The 19,318-nt window shown below is 45.0% G+C and overlaps 2 protein-coding genes across 2 annotated transcripts in view; both read left to right on the forward strand.

Moving 5' to 3' along the window:
- LOC115541487 (E3 ubiquitin/ISG15 ligase TRIM25-like) overlaps positions 1 to 19,318 on the forward strand; it is a gene marked incomplete at its 3' end in the record, with an annotated part of 44,702 nt that overhangs the window by 11,378 nt on the left and 14,006 nt on the right. The window lies entirely within an intron of this gene.
- LOC115542960 (NLR family CARD domain-containing protein 3-like) lies at positions 1,401 to 14,284 on the forward strand (the record flags this gene model as incomplete). The annotated part of the gene is made up of 5 exons (XM_030355480.1): positions 1,401 to 3,253; positions 5,211 to 5,384; positions 11,144 to 11,317; positions 11,494 to 11,540; positions 13,731 to 14,284. Coding segments are annotated over 5 exons (2,802 nt in total), but the record flags the coding sequence as incomplete, so codon positions are not given.

A 19,318-nucleotide genomic window follows, 5' to 3' on the forward strand; every position in this document is an offset into this window, starting at 1 on the left:
TATCAAATAGCTGTGTGTAGACAGGAGTGAGGGCTGTCATCAGGGAGCGGGCGGGCTGTTTGATCATGTCAATGAAACTTTGCCACGGACGCAGGTTAAGGGCACGCCCACCAACAAGAAACAATGCAAAGGCATCCTAGGCGAGTTTCAAAATAGAACGGACGGGGGGGGGGAACAAGGGATTATCTGTTATTGTGGACTGAAACCCCGACTGAAGGTCGCATTTTCTATGTTGCTGACAAATACCCAAGTCTCTCCAACAACTTCTAATTTAACTCTACATCTACATTCGAAGATAGAATTCCCTCTCGCCAGGGTACTGGTGGGAATTTGTGACAACTGAGCTTAGCGGGCGGCGAAGTGAACGCGGCAACCGGAAATATATATATTTTTTTTTCATGAAATAGGCTATGCATTTGTGAAATTTTATAGGCCATATAGAGAACGAAAAAAAAAAAAGTTAACCGGTTTTGGGGATTTCAGAATAACGTTTCTGTTCTGGAACGTTTCTGTTCCGGAACGAAGACCATTTGGTTTCCATAAAATTCTGTTCGTTTTCGGTTTTCGTTTTCGTTCCTTGAACCGGTTCGGAGCCCTGGTTCAGAGTAACGTTCTCCTTGATGTTTGTTCTGTTCCAGAGGGTTGAGGAGAATGGAGACACTTTCATAGACAAGGAGCCGAAGAAGCTCTGGACGGATCTCTTCGTACATTACCAACAATGCTCAGAGAGTAAGAGGGAGGAGGTGGAGGTGGATGGTAATAAGGAGGAGCAGAGGAGGCACGCCATAAAGGGATAGGTGGACATCACAAAGCTCTGCCTGGTGGAGATGAAACAGCAGGAACTGGCTGACACACTGTGGGGCAGTTAGAGACTATAAGGATTATAATTTATGGAGATTATAATTTGTTCTGTTCAGACTAAATTACATAATGTGAGACATTTCCAACTTTAATTCAGAGATATCGTTCCTCTTTGAGGTTAAATGGTTTGAGCCAGATATGTAGGTTTTTGTGGGGGTATCAGGTTAAATGGTTTGATGCAGATAGGTAGGGTTATTGTGGGGTCTCAGGTTAAATGGTTTGATCCAGATATGTTGGTCTGGTAAAAGAATGTTAAACATGATACTGCAGATCAACAGCAGAATGACTCAGTGGAAGAGATGCAAAACGGTCTTGTTATATCAGCATAACAAGTCACTTTACACTGATTCAATATCATTATTAATATAATTTCACCAATCATATTTGTGGAAATGACAGAATAGTCCTGAACATTTTGAATCTATAAAATGCAGCCCTTGTCATAACCAGCTTCTCCGACCACAAGTAATGAAGCCACTTGATAATAAAAAGGAAATATTGACCTATTTCCACTGATGTCACCTTCCTCTAACTGATGTCCTCTTTTGTTTTCTCTTTCAGGATCTGATGCTGTCGAGTGCCAACATAAAATAAAGTCTAATTTGAAGAAGCAGTTCAGGGTTGTGTTTGAGGGAATCGCGAAAGCAGGACAGCAAACAGATCTGAATGACTTCCTCACAGAGATCTTCCTCACAGAGAGAGGCAGTGGAGAGGTCAACAAGGAACATGAGGTCAGACTGATTGAAACAGCTTCCAGGAAACCAGCCATGGAGGAAACACCAATCAGATGTGATGACATCTTTAAACCCGTACCTGGAAGAGATCAACCAATCAGGACGATGATGACAACTGGGGTGGCCGGCATTGGTAAAACCATCTTAACATGCAAGTTCACTCTGGACTGGGCTGAGGGAAAAGCCAACCAGGACATACACTTCACATTTCTCCTCACTTTCAGAGAGCTGAATTTACTAAAAGGGAAAGAGTTTAGCTTGGTGGAACTTCTTCATCACTTCTTTATTGAGACCAAAGAAGCAGGAATCTGCAGATACGACCGGTTCCAAGTTCTCTTCATCTTGGATGGTCTGGATGAGTGTCGACTTCTTTTGGACTTCCAGGAAAACCCGATCTGGACTGATGTCACAGAGTCCACCTCGGTGGAAGTGCTGCTGACAAACCTCATCAGGGGCGACCTGCTTCCCTCTGCTCGCATCTGGATAACCACACGCCCTCTGGCAGCCAATCAGATCCCTGCTGAGTGTGTTGACATGCTGACAGAGGTGAGAGGGTTCACCGACCCACAGAAGGAGGAGTACTTCAGGAAGAGATTCGGAGAGTCTACGCTGGCCAGCACAATCATCTCCCACGTCAAAAAATCACAAAGCCTCCACATCATGTGTCACATCCCAGTCTTCTGTTGGATCATTGCAACAGTTCTGGAGGACTTCTCCAAAACATCCCAGAAAGGAGAAGAGATGCCCAAGACAGTTACTCAGATGTACAGCCACTTCCTGAGGGTTCAGTCCATACAGGGGGACAGGAAGTATCCTGGGAGAGCTAAAACAGATCCACACTGGAGTTCAGAGAGCAGGGAGATCATTGTTTCTCTGGGAAAACTGGCTTTTAACCAGCTGGATAGTGGCAACCTGATCTTCTACGAGTCAGACCTGGCAGAGTGTGACATTGATATCAGATCAGCTTCAGTGTACTCAGGAGTGTTCACCCAGATCTTTAAAGAGGAGTGTGGGCTGTACCAGGACAAGGTGTTCTGCTTTGTCCATCTGAGCGTCCAGGAGTTTTTGGCTGCCGTTTATGTGTTTCTGTCCTTCAACGACAATGGGGTCAATCTGCTCTCAGAAGAACAACCAACCTCTTGTAAAGATGAACTCCTCCTCTACCAGAGTGCTGTGGACAAAGCATTACAGAGTGAGAATGGAGACCTGGACTTGTTCCTCCGCTTCCTCCTTGGCCTCTCTCTGGAGACCAATCGGAATCTCTTACGAGGTCTGCTGGGAGAAAAATATAGAAGAAAGACCACTGGGTCTAAACCATATCTGCGGAGACAGAGAAGAAGGCGGTCGCAGACCAATCAGAAAACAGTGTCATTCATCAAGGAGAAGATAGATGGAGATTTCTCTCCAGAGAGAACCATCAATCTGTTCCACTGTCTGAATGAGCTGAACGACCGTTCTCTAGTGGAGCAGATCCAACGGTCACTGACATCAGGAAGTCTGTTCAAAACACATGTCTCTCCTGCTCAGTGGTCAGCTCTGGTCCTCATCTTACTGTCATCAGAAGGGGAGCTGGACGTGTTTGACCTGAAGAAATACTCAGCTTCAGAGGAGGGTCTTTTGGGGCTGCTGCCATTGGTCAAAGCCTCCAAAACATCCCTGTAGGTTCATTAGTAACATGTATCACAATACACACAACACAATATACCTGATAGTATAATATAAAAGTTATGATAATATAGAAAACATCTTTCGAGGTTAACTTATAACATGCATCTTAATACACAACGTTATATTGTGTAACCAGGTTGAAAGTCAAACTCAAAAGCTCAATTTATTATGAAATAATAAAATAACGAAAGAAAGAACTAATATTGTTTAATAATAGTTAAATACAGCTGTATTTAAATATGTAGCTATATGTATAAATAAGTAATTATGGATTCGGATAAATTCATAAATATCTGTTTATTATTAATAAAAGATAACCAATTACTTAAAAGCATTTTAACCGTGTTCAGTACGTTTAGTTACATGGACGATTTGGGTTCAACCAATAGGATGGGTTGATCAAGAAAAATATGATTTCATAGTTCAGTTTTGTTACAAATAAGTCAGTCTAATCTCATCTCATCTCATCTCATTTTCGTCCGCTTATCCGGGGTCGGGTCGTGGGGGGAGCAGCTCAAGCAGGGGGCCCCAGACTTCCCTTTCCCGGGCCACATTGACCAACTCTGACGGGGGGATCCTGAGGCGTTCCCAGGCCAGTGTTGAGATATAATCTCTCCACCTAGTCCTGGGTCTTCCCCGAGGTCTCCTCCCCACTGGACGTGCCTGAAACACCTCCCAAGGAAGGCGCCCATATAATAATATATATATATATATATATATATATAGGATCCGTTGTGACACTTGGCAACCACGGCCGTGATCGGGACAATAATATAATAATAATATATGTATATATATATATATATATATATATATATATATATATATATTATTATATATACATATATTATTATTATATTATTGTGGCGATCACGGCCGTGGTCGCCAAGTGTCACAACGGATCCTGGGAGGGTTGACAGCACCGAGGCAGACGTGGTTGTGGGCGACAGGATGTGTGTTTCAGGTGTGTGTGTGTGGTGTGTTTACATAAAGTCCCTCTCAGGGTCGTGCGGAGTATGGGCAACGAGAGTTACAAACTCTTATAACTTGGGCTCCCGTCTGGTCGTTCCCGTGCTGATCGCCACATTACTATTAAAACTTATTTTTACCATTAATATTTGTCACAACAAATTGACTGGTCGTTTTGAGAGGGGGGGCTAAGAGGGGGCTCAAGCTTTTTAGAGGAGCTTAAGCCCCTTGCTAGCCCCCCCCCCCCCCCCCCTTGTGTCGCCGCTGGTTGTAACCCTAATACACAAAACATCTCTGTAGATGTACTACAACATGTATTACAATACAATACATAAAGTACATAATACTACAATAAAAAGTCTAATTAATATACAAAAAAGTTTGAAAACTCTGCAAAAACTCCAATATTGAATACAATTAAGGATCTATTATCGACTAGGGATCGATCGATACGGATTTTTTAGGGCCGATACGATACCGATATTTTTTCATCAGCCTTAGCCGATACGCATATACCGATATTTAGAGCCGATACTACTTTTTTATTTTTTATTATTATTTTTTTTTTTTTTGCTCCCTCAATCATAAAAATTACACTGATAACAAATGTTACAAGTCTCAATTAAAAAAAAGGAACATTTATTGAACTTCAATATAAAAAAACTATATTTAACAAATAGTAAAAACAGGTGAGGTAGAACAAGTAAAAAAAATAAATAATAATAAATAAAAAAAAATCTGCGAAAATCGGCCGCTTATCGGCCGATACTGATACACGTAAAAAACGCGAATATCGGCCGACAATATCGGCCGACCGATATATCGGTCGATCCCTATTATCGACTAGTATATATTAGTTAAATTAATAAAACATCTCTTATTTAAGATTTCAAAACAAGTCCTTCATTTTATTCATAGTAAACGCCTCAAGTTACTTTAATCACAGTTCCTAACATGTTCTGTTAATTGTGTGTGCAGGCTCAATGGCTGTCATCTGTCAGAGAGATGCTGTGAAGCTCTGGCCTCAGTTCTCAGCTCCAACTCCTCTAGTCTGAGAGAGCTGGACCTGAGCAACAATGATCTGCAGGATTCAGGAGTGAAGCTGCTCTCTGCTGGACTGGGGAGTCCACACTGTACACTGGAAACTCTCAGGTCAGTTTTACTCAAAGGTCAAACAGTTACACCACTAGGTCCACATCAGAGGACAGTTATATAACTCAGCTTATAACTCAGTACCTGTGATGACCACATCCATGACTTTGTATCATTGGAGATGTTACACCTTGTTGTTTAGGTGGATATTCTAATACATCCATATGCCTGCAACTTTTCAATTACAAATATGAACATGAACTCTAAATATACTAATATTGCCCCCCCCCCACTGTCCCCCGTATTCGGGACGGTGATATTTTAGAGCAGGGTGAAGTACGGGGGGTCTTGGGAGGGTCTAACCTTATGGCATTATGGAGGGTCTCTGGAAAGATATAAAAAAAATATTTGAAACTTGTAAATGTCACACAAAACGTGTTTTAAGGCTTACTATATCCAGTACTCATTATCTAAATTGCTTATTCTTTATTCACAAATATGAAAAGGATACATAATAATATTAATAATAATAATAATACATTTAATTTAGAGGCGCCTTTCAAGACACCCAAGGTCACCGTAAAGAGCATATAGTCATCATAAATCGTTTAAAAAAAAAAAAACATTGTGGAAAAAATAAATAAATAAATGAATAAACATAAAAAATAAGAAATAAATAAAACAAAAGCAAGACAAAACAAAACAAACAAACAATCAAAACAGTGATCAGTTAGACGTTGTGTGCGAGTTTGAACAGGTGAGTTTTGAGTTGTGACTTGAAGGTTGTAATGGTGTCTGACTGTTTTATGTGTGGGGGGAGGGAGTTCCAGAGCCTGGGTGCTGAACAGCTGAATGACCGGGCACCCATTGTAGTGAGTCGTGATGTGGGGATACATAGTAGTCCAGCAGAGGTTGAGCGGAGGGAGCGGGAGGGAGTGTATTCTTGGAGGAGGTCGCAGAGGTAACTGGGGGCTAGGTTGTGGGGAGCTTTGTAGGTGAGGAGTAGGGTTTTGTATTGGATGCGGTAGTGTACTGGGAGCCAGTGAAGTTGGATGAGGACAGGGGTGATGTGGTCAGATGATTTGGTGCGGGTGAGAACCGGGCGGCTGAGTTCTGAATGATCTGCAGTCTGTTGATGAGTTTGGTGGGGAGTCCTGTGAGGAGGGCGTTGCAGTAGTCTATGCGTGATGTGACAAATGAGTGAACTAGGATTTCAGTGCTGGATTGGGTCAGTGATGGGCGGAGTCTGGCGATGTTACGGAGGTGGAAGAATGCAGTCCGGGTGATGTTGTGAATATGGGGTGCGAATGAGAGGGTGTTGTCCAGGATGACACCGAGGCTCTTGACTTTGGAGGAGAAGGGTACTGGGAATCCATCGATGATTATGAGTGGAGCTGGGGTGTGTTGTGATTTAGTGAGGGTGGATTTGGATCCGATGAGCAGGGCCTCGGTCTTGTTTCCATTGAGTTTCAGGAAGTTCCTGCTCAACCAGCTCCGGATCTCTTCCAGGCACGTGATGAGGGAGGTGGGGGGGATGGCAGCGGTGGGTTTGGTGGAGATGTAGACCTGTGTGTCGTCAGCGTAGCAGTGAAAATGGACCCCATGGTGACGGAGGAGTGTGCCCAGCGGGAGGAGGTAAGTGGTGAACAGGAGTGGACCCAAGACTGACCCCTGGGGGACACCCAGTGAGACACCTGAACACCCAGACTTGTGGTTGCTTAGTTGAACAAATTGTTGACGGCCGGTGAGGTAGGATGTAAACCAGGAGAGTGCAGCACCACTGATCCCAATGCCAGCCAGGCAGTCCAGGAGCAGAGGGTGGGAGATGGTGTCGAATGCTGCGCTGAGATCGAGGAGGATGAGAATGGTGAGTAATCCAGAGTCGGCTGCAAGGAGGAGGTCGTTGGTGATTTTGACTAGGGCTGTTTCAGTGCTGTGTTTTGGACGGAAGCCAAATTGGAACGGTTCGTGGAGATTGTTAGTGTCGAGGTGGGACTGTAGTTGTGCGGCAACCACCCTTTCAAGTGTTTTGGAGATGAAAGGGAGATTGGAGATGGGCCGGTAATGGTTAAGGTCAGTTGGGTCAGCACCAGGTTTTTTCAGGATGGGAGTGATGGCAGCCAGCTTGAGAGTGGGGGGTACAGTACCAGTAGTGAGGGAGGAGTTAATTATGTTGGTGATCATGGGGGAGATGGACGGAAGACATGCTTTGACAAGGGAGGTGGGAAGAGGATCGAGCTGACAGGTGGTGGTTTTGGCTTTGCGGATGAGTTCTGAAAAGGTCTGTTCTGTTACTGGGGTGAAGTCAGAGCTGATGAGAGGTTGGCCAGAGGTGATCATCCAGGGTGGGTCATCAGAGGGGGTGCGAGATGAGGCCAGTTGTTGGTGAATGGTGTTGATTTTAGAGCTGAAGAAGTCAAGGAACGCAGTGCATTGGGTGGTGGAAATGTCTGGAGGGAGGGATTTAGGAGGCTGAAGTAAGTGGCTGACTGTTGAGAAGAGGACTCTGCTGTTGCCTGTACCAGTGTTGATGAGGTTGGAGTAGTATGAGGTTTTGGCAGTGGTGAGGGCATTCTTGTAGTGATGGAGGTGGTCCGAATACATTTGGCGGTGTACAGTGAGTTGAGTCTTATTGTAGAGTCGCTCCAGTCGACGACCAGTGGCTTTGAGCTGGCGCAGATGAGGAGTGAACCAGGGAGCAGTGTGGGTGAATGAGACTGAGCGGGTTTTCAGGGGGGCAAGGGTGGTGAGGGAGGAGGAGAGGCAGTTATTGTAGTGAGTCACCAGGTCAGTCAGGGAGGAAGCTGGGGGAGGGTTGGGGTAGGAGCTGATCATGGTGGAGAGGTCTGTGGTGTTGATAAGTTTGATGTTACTGAAGGAGATGGTCCGTTGTTCCTTGGTTTTGTGTAGTTGGGTATGAATGTCAAAAAGTACAGCTTTGTGGTCAGAGATGGGGAAATCAATGACATCAAGGTTAGTGGGAGTGATGTCAGTGCAGCAGATTAAATCCAGAATGTGACCTTTGTTATGGGTTGGGAGGTTGACATGTTGTGTGATGCCAAGACAGTCCAGAAGTGATGTGAAGTCATTAGCAAAAGTACAGGATGGGTTGTCAATGTGGATGTTGAAATCACCAAGGAGGATAACAGTGGGGGACATTGCACATACAGATGTAAGTAGTGATGAGAATTCATTGAGGAAAACGGCGGAGGGTTTTGGTGGTCTGTAAATGGTGACAATGATAGTGGGTTTGGGGCCTGAGAGTTTTACAGCTAGACATTCAAAGGAGGAGTGAAGGGGGATTGTGACAGTGGTGACTTTGATTTTATCACGATGGAGGAGAGCGAAGCCACCCCCCCTCCCATTAAACCGGGGTTTACTAATAAAAGAAAAACCTGGTGGGACAGCCTCATTTAGATGGGAGAAGTCATTTGGTTGTTGCCAGGTCTCAGTGAGGCAGAGAATGTCTAGGCTCTGGTCAACAATAAAGTCATTTATCAAAAGGGCCTTATTACTGAGGGATCTGGTGTTCAGCAGACAGAGTTTCAGACAGGTGAGTGGAGTGTAGCAGGTTGCTTTGAGCAGAGGGGACAGTACACTGTGATTGACGGGACTGACCGTACGGGCTGTGCGAGTAGGGGGGCGGGGCCCAGTGGACCAGAAGGAGCGGATGTTTTTGTTGCTGGTGTGAGTGTACTGAAAATTCCGTCCAGAGCCTCGGTGGATGTATTTTGGTCGTTTGAGAATGTCCTGGTGGGATGCAAGCTGAGGTGGGGGGGTCCTTGAGAAGATCCGTAGACGTAACATACCGAGTAACGGAGCGGCAGAGATGCGCTCGTTACGTGAGAGTCAAACATAGCGCAAGCCAGAGGAACAGGTTAAAAATCCACAGGTTGTGAAGTCGGAAGAAGCCAGCGGTAGATCCAGGCGATTATGGTGAAGCCACAGAGCCAGCACAGCGGAGGCAGAGGAGTGGAGCAAGCCGGTTGTAGCTCCGCTGGAGACGGGGAAGCCAGTTGGACGGCGCCGGGGGTTAGCAGCAGTCTAGCCGGCCAGCAGGTGTCATCCACCAACAGCTGCACGACTCCACGCACAAAACACAAAACAAAACACGCTTGACGTTTAACGTTCAGAAATAAATAAATAAATCAAGAAAACTGACGCAGTTACTTAACTTAACTTTGTAGTCCGATCCGAGGTCCAGAAGGGTTTCAGACAAGGTAAGTAAGCAAAAGAAAACTGATAAAAAGTTAAAAGACTAGTAAGAAAAAGAAAAAGAAAATCTCGAAAAAATAATGTTCAGAATGACGTTCCGGTGAGCAGCAGCAGCAGCAGCGTTCAAAAGGCAACAGCGTCCACCAACTGTACGACTCCACGTATAAAACACGTAAAAATAAAGAAAACTGTCGCACTTACAATAGCGAAAAGTGACTATATATAACTAGTAAACTTAGCTAAACTACTAAAGACCAAAAAAAACGACAAAATGTTGAATGCAATCGTGAGAAATATGAATAAAAACAAGCCATACAGAGCGGCGTTAGACTCGCCAGCGTCCCCGTCACATATTGCAGTGGTGTAGTGGTGCCTAAAGAAGTGGGGCTACTCTAAATGTCTTAATGCGCCCTGTGTTATAAACTGTGACATTAAGACCACTCTTGCATGTTTAGTGCACCCATAAATGGGCCAGTAATGTTGGCACATTGTCACTTAACTTCTGCTGCATGGCCAGGATTGACTTTGCATCAGTACTGGCCCACATACCATAGGGTGAGATCACTACATTATTATGCATTCTGAGTGAACTATACCTGATTCCTTTGTCCATCCCATCCAAGACCATTGACAACTACTCTCACCGTGTAAGTAGTCTATCGGTTGTTTATTTAGTAAACTGTCTCTTGTAACAGATGATGTAGGTCAGAGTGCCACCATTAGAAAATTAACATTATTTGTCAAAGGGAGTTTGCAAATATTACTGCATGGTATTGTATGTTACTTATCTTAATGTATTTTAAGTTTCACATGAACACATTGCAAATTCTAATCTATTAAGTTGTTGTTGTGAGCACTGCTTCATACAGTAGGTCTGAGCCTCACTGACTGCTTTAATGAGTCACTTACACCGTTAGAACGGAGCATGAATCACAGGAAGGCCTGGGCCCGTGCACTGATCTTTGATAGGTTTTCTGACATTAAAATGTCGTCACCTTTTTGGGCCATCATCAGGTTGCACCCCTGATAATAATACTTTTGTTTGTGTACTGTTTTCCCAGATTGATCTATAATCTAGATGGTAGTACAATCAAACCATGTTCTAGGTAAAGGTGACATTTTAATCAAGTGAAATATAAAGAAACCAAAAGTCCTGTCGTTGAGTGGACCTCGCTCCACAAGGGAATAGGGACTAGGCCTTGGGGCGCTACAACACTGATATATTATGTGGCCGTTGAATACCCGCTTGTTTCCGGGAAGGCCTTCTTCCACGGGTGGCGCTGTCGCAAATGGTCCCAATCCAAATGTGGAGTGGTTTAGAAAACCTAACGTATTATGTCTGAGAAGCTTTTTCTTGGCCATCTTCAACCGCTGGTCAGAAGGAGCTCCACACATCCACACACACCTCGCCGTCGGTGTCCCTTCACTGGACCAGGAAGTGCTTCATAAAAGGACCCTCTACGTCACCAAGGCAACGCCACTTGAGTTTGGAGTAGGACATTCACAAACTGGTTGGCAGACTGGAAAAACACAGGATTTTACTTGTATGTATGTGTGTGTGTGTGTGTGTGTGTGTGTGTGTGTGTGTGTGTGTGTGTGTGTAGCTTGTCTGGCTGCCTGGTCACACAGGAAGGCTGTATATCTCTGATCTCAGCTCTGAGCTCCAACCCCTCCCATCTGGTAGAGCTTGACCTGAGCTACAATCACCCAGGAGACTCTGGAGTTGAGCTGCTCTCTGGTTTACTGAAGAATCCACACTGGAGACTGGGCACTCTCAGGTATGTTGAGGACAGCTCCCCACTCAGGGACAAAGTCTCCTACAAGGATCCAAGCCGCTGCTAGATGAAGTGGTTTGAAAAGGCAGCTGTAACTCATGTTTTGTAGAACGAGATGAGACAGCAGATGATGAAGGTGAATGTTTCAACATGCTGCTCTCACTTTGATTCCCCCCCAGTGTGGAGCACGGTGGAGTGTGGAGGCTGAAACCAGTTCCACAGAGATGTAAGTATCTGTTTGATTCATCACAACACCAACTCACTATTGAGATGGAAAGTCCATCCACACAGCAGGAAGTGAGATCAGATCCGTATGGGAATGAAGAGGATGGCTGACATCATGTATCTTACGTATATTAATACCGTCGACCGTCACAATTAAACCTGTTTGTATAAAACCCAGCAGGTATTACATTGTTATATTATGAAATGGATTTTTGGTAATGTTGTGATTATGATCAGACATAATCATGATAATGATCATGAAGATAACATCTGGTCTCAGACTGTAGTATTTTGGGTATACTAACAATAATTAGACGTAAACAGACGTTACTCTTTACAAATTTATTGACAACCCGTAGCTGTAGCTCTTCCGCATAGCGACCGTACATCCACTGGCTAGCTCAGGATAGGTAGCGTTGAGCTACTGTGAACAGCGATGGCACTACTGCCCCTAGTGGTGGGATGGAAGTATCCCACTCTGCAACAAGACTAACATGTTCTGCTGGGGGCCCTAAACAAATGTCCCAGTATGGGCGTGTCCTTTTTCCCAGTATGGGTGTGTCCTTTGTCCCAGTATGGGCGTGTCCTTTTCCCAGTATGGGCGAGTCCTTTGTCTGATACCGCCCATCTGTGTTCCTTCATTTCAAGAGTTTCACACTTGTTTTTATTTCATATCTGCGTGCGGACGTGGAGATGGGTTGTGACTAGGGTGTGACCGGGTACACGTGTACACGTGTAACCGGTTAGTAAATCATATCCATTTAGGAAAAATCAGTAAACGAAAACCGAAAAAAATAAATAATAATAATAATTTTATCAAAAATAACACATAGGCTACTATTTATTTAGCGATTAATAAAGCTACAAATGTTCCACTTGGACAACAATAAGGAGCTAATAAATGCATGCGATAAATGTTGGGTATCTGAACACCGGGCATAGGCTACGTCATGTAACGTGGCCACTGAGTCACATGTGTAACGTAACAGCCAATCAGCGTTCAACCGTCAAACTCAGTGCAGTGCAGTCCGGGGTGAACTGCAGCTTGGAGGAGAAAGTGAATGTTGCCGTTTGCGACTCCCGGAGTTCTATATATAATATAATAGTATATAATATAATATTTGTATATATAATATCACGGCCAACAGCTCTGTGCGCCTCCGGACGGCCGTAGCGCGGGGAGCTCTCATAGGGATTGGGCTTCTTGGGGTTTGTTTACCAGCGTTGCTATTTTTCCGGTCTTGTGTGTTCCAACGGTTTATTAGGTAGGCCTATCTAATAAATCTCTGTCTATTCAATACTTCATTCACTGCCTCATCCGTGGTCATTACAATATTATGAATACACTGCGTATATTAATATGAACATATCTCAAATTATCCCACAATACATGTCCTCATATTTTCTGCGTGGGCCGATATGAATATACTGCGGGTCCTCCGACGACACCTCCGCTGTGCGTCGGCGTCCTGTTCGCCCTGTCGGTGCTTATTTTCCCGATAATGACCGGCGTTCTATACATTATCCCTTAGCCTACATATATATTTAGCAGAGTAGGCCTAAGTAACAAATGTGTACAAAGTTACACATGTATGAAACCGGGCTCGGGCTCATAATTACAGTTAATGTGTCGGGCCGGGCTCAGACAGAACGTGCACGGGCTCGGGCCGGGTCGGGCTTGATTTTCTGGGCCCGATCTAAACTCTACCCTCCATTGGTCGTATAGCGCGACTGCGGTCCACTTAAAAACAAACAAAAAAAAAAAAACGGTTAACCGTGCACACGAAAAAAAAGGGGTTGTGTAACCGTTTACAATTTTTTGTAACCGTTCACACCCCTAGTTGTGACATACGATTGGTTACCAGGCGGCCAATGTGCCCCTTCTAATTCTAATTAATTAAAAGATACATACATTATTTATTGTTTCTCGGCGACCCGGTATCACGTGAATCACGACCCGGTACCACGTGAGTCCCGGCCCATTACCGGGTCCCAACCCATAGGTTGGGGGCCGTTCCTCTCACCTATGATTTCAGAGGCGGGCCGCTGAAGGGGGCGGGCCGCTGAAGCGCTGCGTGGCGGCGCCGCTCCTCAGATTAGCGGGGAGACGCCGGCTCAACAGAACAGAAACATCTGAACACTCCCCAGTGTCTCTGTGGTCAGCAGCTCATCATGTCTGGTTCTCCCTCAGATGCCTGTGACCTCACCCTGGACCCCAACACGGCCTACAGACACCTCTCTCTGTCTGAGGACAACAGGAAGGTGACGGGGGTTGAAGAGGACCAGTCGTATCCGGATCACCCAGAGAGATTTGACTCCTGGCCCCAGGTGTTGGGTAGAGAGGCTCTGACTGGCCGCTGTTACTGGGAGGTGGAGTGGGAAGGAGAGGTTGGTATAGGAGTGACATACAGAGGAATCACAAGGAAAGGAATGGGTGATGACAGCTGGTTTGGACGGAACAACAAGTCCTGGGTTCTTGTTTGTTCTGATGGTGGTTACTCTGCCTGGTACAACGGTACACAGACAGTCCTCCCCCCCCCCGCCGCTGGCTCCACCAGAGTAGGAGTGTATCTGGACCGGCCTGCTGGCTCTCTGTCCTTCTACAGAGTGTCCCCAGGTGGAGGAGGGTCCTCAGACACACTGACACACCTCCACACCTTCTGCTCCTCCTTCACCCAGGAGGACCTCCTCCCGGGGGTCTGGTTTTGGGGGTGGGGGTCCTCAGTGTCTCTGTGTCGGTTGTAGACACACACACACACACACACACACACACACACACACACACACACACACACACACACACACACACACACAGACACATACACAGACATGCACGCACTTGAGGGGGGCTGGGGGAGGGGAGAGGGGGGGGTTGAGGTGTGCGGGGGGGGGTGAGGATGTGGCGGCTGAGGGGGGGGAAGGGTGAGGGGGCTGAGAGGGGTTGAGGGTGAGGTTAGGTTCGGGGGGAGGCTGGGGGGTGAGGGGGCTGAGGGGGGGTGAGGATGAGGGGGCTGAGGGGGGGTGAGGATGAGGTTAGGTTCGGGGGGAGGCTGGGGGGTGAGGGGGCTGAGGGTAATGGGTGAGGTGAGGATGAGGGGGGGTGAGTGGGCTGAGGGGGAGGGGGGGTTAGGTTCGAGGGGAGGGCAGAGGGTGAGGGGGGGTAATCACTGCTCACTGGTTGTTCCAGGTTTTACAGTTTTTCTCGATTGTAAACACACAATAAATGGAACTATGCACACAATTCTGAAAACTTGAAGCTCATGTATCAACCAGAAGACTCCAGACTGCTAAACTCTAAGCACTATTCCATTGTTTTTACACAAATATAAAATCTAAATCACATTTTTGATTCACCTGGAGACCACTGGCCTTCAGAACGCCACGCCCAATTACCAATTGGTCTCACTCACTTCTCTCCTGTTCCGACTCAGCTGGCAAACCCCTTGAATCATGAGTGAGGGCATAGAGAGGCCTCAGGTGAGCTCTGCTGGGTTGTAGAGGAGCTGCTCTGGCCTGGTCAGGATCGGAGGGGGGGTACAGACTGAGTTACATGTGTGTTACGGCTCAGCGGGTCGGGTGGGTCTATGTGTTCTCAGATAGTGGTCATCAAGTTATCTCCCTGTGTGTTTCACCGGATGACCGTCCCCCAACCGCCCCCCCCGGGGACTGCCCCGATCTTGTTGCCCCCCCTCAGGGTAGCTGTGTTAGAGGGCCCACCCCGTCCCAAGGTCTGGGGCCCCAAACGTCTCAAAGCTTCTAAGGCTCAGCCTTCCTCTGGGCCCTTTACTGTAATGCGTCAAAATGTATTAATCGTGTTAAAATAAGATTGCGTTAACGCGTAATTAATGTTTTAACTTGTCCAGCCCTAGTATATATAAATATAAACTCACATATACACACACAGTAGCACCCATATATAAACACACACATGCATATTCAAACAAGCGAGCACACAAACACTACACACGCATATATGAACACACACGTACATATATAAAAACCGACAAGCGCACAATTGCATATATAAACACATATACACACACACAAACACACGTGCACATCCACATGTATATATAAACATACAAAGGTTTTCTTGGGCTTCTGAAAGTTGATCTCTATAAACCCTGAAAGGAAGAGACTTAAGATCTTCCATGAGGTTAACTACTCAGGTTTTACAAAGAATATATTTCTAATGACAAATGCATTTTAAATATTGATTGATAGTGAATCGAAATATGTTTATACTACAATATTTTGTATGTTTTCAGCCGTTTAGAGTTTCATAATGCATGGCTCTGATATCAGTTTTATATTCATAATGCTAGTGATCAATTCATATGCCTGAAAAAGCCTATAAACTGATCACTTTTATTATGAAGGAAATATGCTTTGTTACTTTTCTTATTTGAGAAATAACTTGAACATCGTTTTTGTTTATTGATTTTTCATGCTTTTCGTTTCATGTCATTTTTTTGATATGTTTGATTATTATTGATACAGGGTATACCTTCGGTGAATTGTAATTCCTACATACAGGCTACAGGGCAGTCTCTAGGCTTTATGTGAAAAAAAGAAAATGACCAAGCATTTGTTTATAATTCATTTGAAAAAAAAAGTGTATAATCAGCACCCACTCACCTAAAAGATGGAGAGAAAATCACCCAATTGGGTTATATGACTTATATCCTAATACATTTTATTATCTATTGTCTGGATTGATATTAATGTAACTAATGCAGTAGGTCTATGAAATCAAAATAAGTAGATGTGAATGTATGTTGATGCATTTTAATGCATAGTTTTATAATTGTGAACACAAAAACATACACAGGCCTAATAAAACCAGTTTTTTTGCAAATACAAATGTGTTGTGGGGTTTATTAAAGACAAACGGTAGACACCTGAATGCACAGATGAGATCATATTTTGACAGTAACAAATCATATTTTTATTATATGGATATACATTTGTATGTTTTGAATATGAAACCTTGATGGAAAGTCAAACCATTCAAAGCTCAGGTTTACAATAATGAAAAGATTTATACTGAAACAGTCAAGAAGACAACAAGTTTTGGAGGTTTTGGTTAATCTTTGCATCACAGATTCCACACTTAGATAGATGCTAACATTGCTCAGTGAATAACAGAGAACGCAATCTATAAAGGAGGAAATCAGAAGAGGAACCATGTGTATTATCTCAGCAGAGTGGAAAATGTGTTTGTGATCAGCCAAACATAGATAACAGCTATGTGTTGACCAAAGAGAGGAGCCAATCGCTCTGACAGCAATCACAGGAACGCTCCAAACCCCAAAGCACCAGCACACTGTCCGCCAACACACACACACACACACACACACACACACACACACACACACACACACACACACACACACACACACACACACAGTTCCTGTGTGTGTGTGTGTGTGTGAGTTCCTGACTCATACTGCTTCACACTTTTGCTTTGTCCGATTAGAATCCGCAAAAGAGTTCCACCGAGCGCCACATTCTTCGGTTGGAAGACGAAAGTTTCAAAGCAGGTTTTGTCAAGTCGACGGTGATTCATGGTTGTCAAGGCAGACTTCATGGAGACTTTGAGGTGTTTTTAGCTGAATGTGTCCGTACGTTATACACGGTGATAGACCTACAGTAGACCTATCTCTGAGCAGTGGCCAGCCCCCACCTGCATGCCTGGGGAGTATTGTTCAAGGCATAAGCACGAGAACAACATTAGAAGATAGTCGCCTCAGCCTTGCTTAACGTTAGTGTATTTATGTCCGGATAGCGGTACTGTTTAAACTGCGCTATCTGTGATAGATAGTACAATTTTAAACAATAGGCTGTGAATGGGCCTTTCTCCTCCTGGGCTTCATGTGGGGGTGAGTGTGGGTGAGAGTGTGTGTGTGTGTGTGTGTGTGTGTGTGTGTGTGTGTGTGTGTGTGTGTGTGTGTGTGTGTGTGTGTCAGTGAGTGCGGGCTCGGCTGCAGTCTTCCATGGAGCAGCCTGTCAAACAGCCGCTTAACAAACGAGCTCTCAGGTCACCCCCGCACCCCACCGTGGACGGAGGGACTTAAAGCGTGGGGGAGTCCCTTCTCCGATCTTCACATTTACATTTAGAGCATTTGATTTAGCAGCCGCTTTTATCCGAAGTGACATACAATGGTTCATACACACATTCACACCCTGACAATCGCAATCCTGCTATATTTAGTCGTAACCTCACTCTACGTCATAAACTGGCCACTGTAGAAATACACTTAAAAACCCATTTTAATTTCTTATTTGTGACATTAGAATTGGCCAACTATCATGATGAAAACTTGCATAATATACAGAACAAGAAAAACCTTATATGAAAAAAGATATAGCCCTTTCATTCATGGCCGTTATCAAAGGAAACTGCTTTATTAAAACTGAAAAAGCCGAGTGACCTCTTATGGAGGAAAACCCTTGATAACAGGTTTACAGTCAGATAACCCCAATCCCAATGTATGTCTGTTGTCATCATCCTCAATGTCAAATGTATTTTATGCATGTTCTTTATGTGCCTATAACGAGAAATGAAGAAGAGAAATGACGGAAGGAAACAGCTAAGGGGACAGCTAATAAACTAACTAACTCACATAATAAATGACTCCTCTATTCTTTTCACCAACTGTAATAGATATCTTCATTAGTGGATCAGTCCCATTCTTACATGTTGGTGTTGTCATTTGCTTTGGTTGTAAATCTGCCATCCTTAAATCCCTTGTAATAATGTATTGTTATTCCTGCTATATTTAGCCTCAACTGTTCACACTGTGGAGCTCTGCCTCGGTGAGGGGTGTGTGTTTGGGGTCTAGGGGTGTGTGTTTGGGGTCTAGAGGTGTGTGTTTGGAGTCTAGGGGTGTGTGTTTGGGGTCTAGGGGTGTGTGTTTGGGGTCTAGGGGTGTGTGTTTGGGGTCTAGAGGTGTGTGTTTGGGGTCTAGAGGTGTGTGTTTGGGGTCTAGGGGTGTGTGTTTGGGGTCTAGGGGTGTGTGTGTTTGGGGTCTAGGGGTGTGTATTTGTGTTTGGGGTCTGGGTGCTGCTGACCCAGACCAGCTCTGGGTTCGAGGCCACAAGGAGAAAGACCGCCACAGGTTTACGGTCCAAGGTTCTCCTCCGGCGGACCAGAGAGGATTCTGGGTAAGAACCCGTTGAGGCGATGCGTCTGGGTCAGCTGTGACGGAAGGGTTGCCGGCCTGACGCCATCGCCTGTGGACGGCGTGGCAGTGCCCTGATTAGGAGCTGAGGTCGTGGTCACTGGAAGTGTTCTATGATTATACAATCGTAAACACGATGAAACAAATGGCGGGAAGGAGGAGGAGTCGGCGGAGGTAAAACACACTGGTTATATAAGACGGTCTCTCTGCCAAGAAAAAGGAACACGGAAATAGCTTTTGGCCGCGATGGAAGTTTGATATAGGAGAGATAAGGCTTTGTGAATGTCAACATCGCAAGGGGCCTGTCGGGTGAGATGTAACAAAAGGCAAACACACCGCTAGTCATTGTTAGCATGAAGCTCTTGATAAAGACCTTAAAAGATACGGTAAAAACGGCTATGGTCAACATGAGACAAGGGTTATTCTATTCAAATATTTACAGTGATGCCTTTTTTTTCGGGGATCAGTTCTACTTTTAGATAAAGCCTTTTCCACCGGTCCCACTTGAGCTGATCGACCACTCAGCTCTGGATTTACAGTTTAAAGTGTCTTCAGTAACCATCCCCTCTCTGTCCCACAGACTCTGCACTAATCG

Source organism: Gadus morhua, chromosome 4 (genome assembly GCF_902167405.1).
Source record: "Gadus morhua chromosome 4, gadMor3.0, whole genome shotgun sequence".
In the NCBI taxonomy this organism is placed as follows: domain Eukaryota; kingdom Metazoa; phylum Chordata; class Actinopteri; order Gadiformes; family Gadidae; genus Gadus; species Gadus morhua.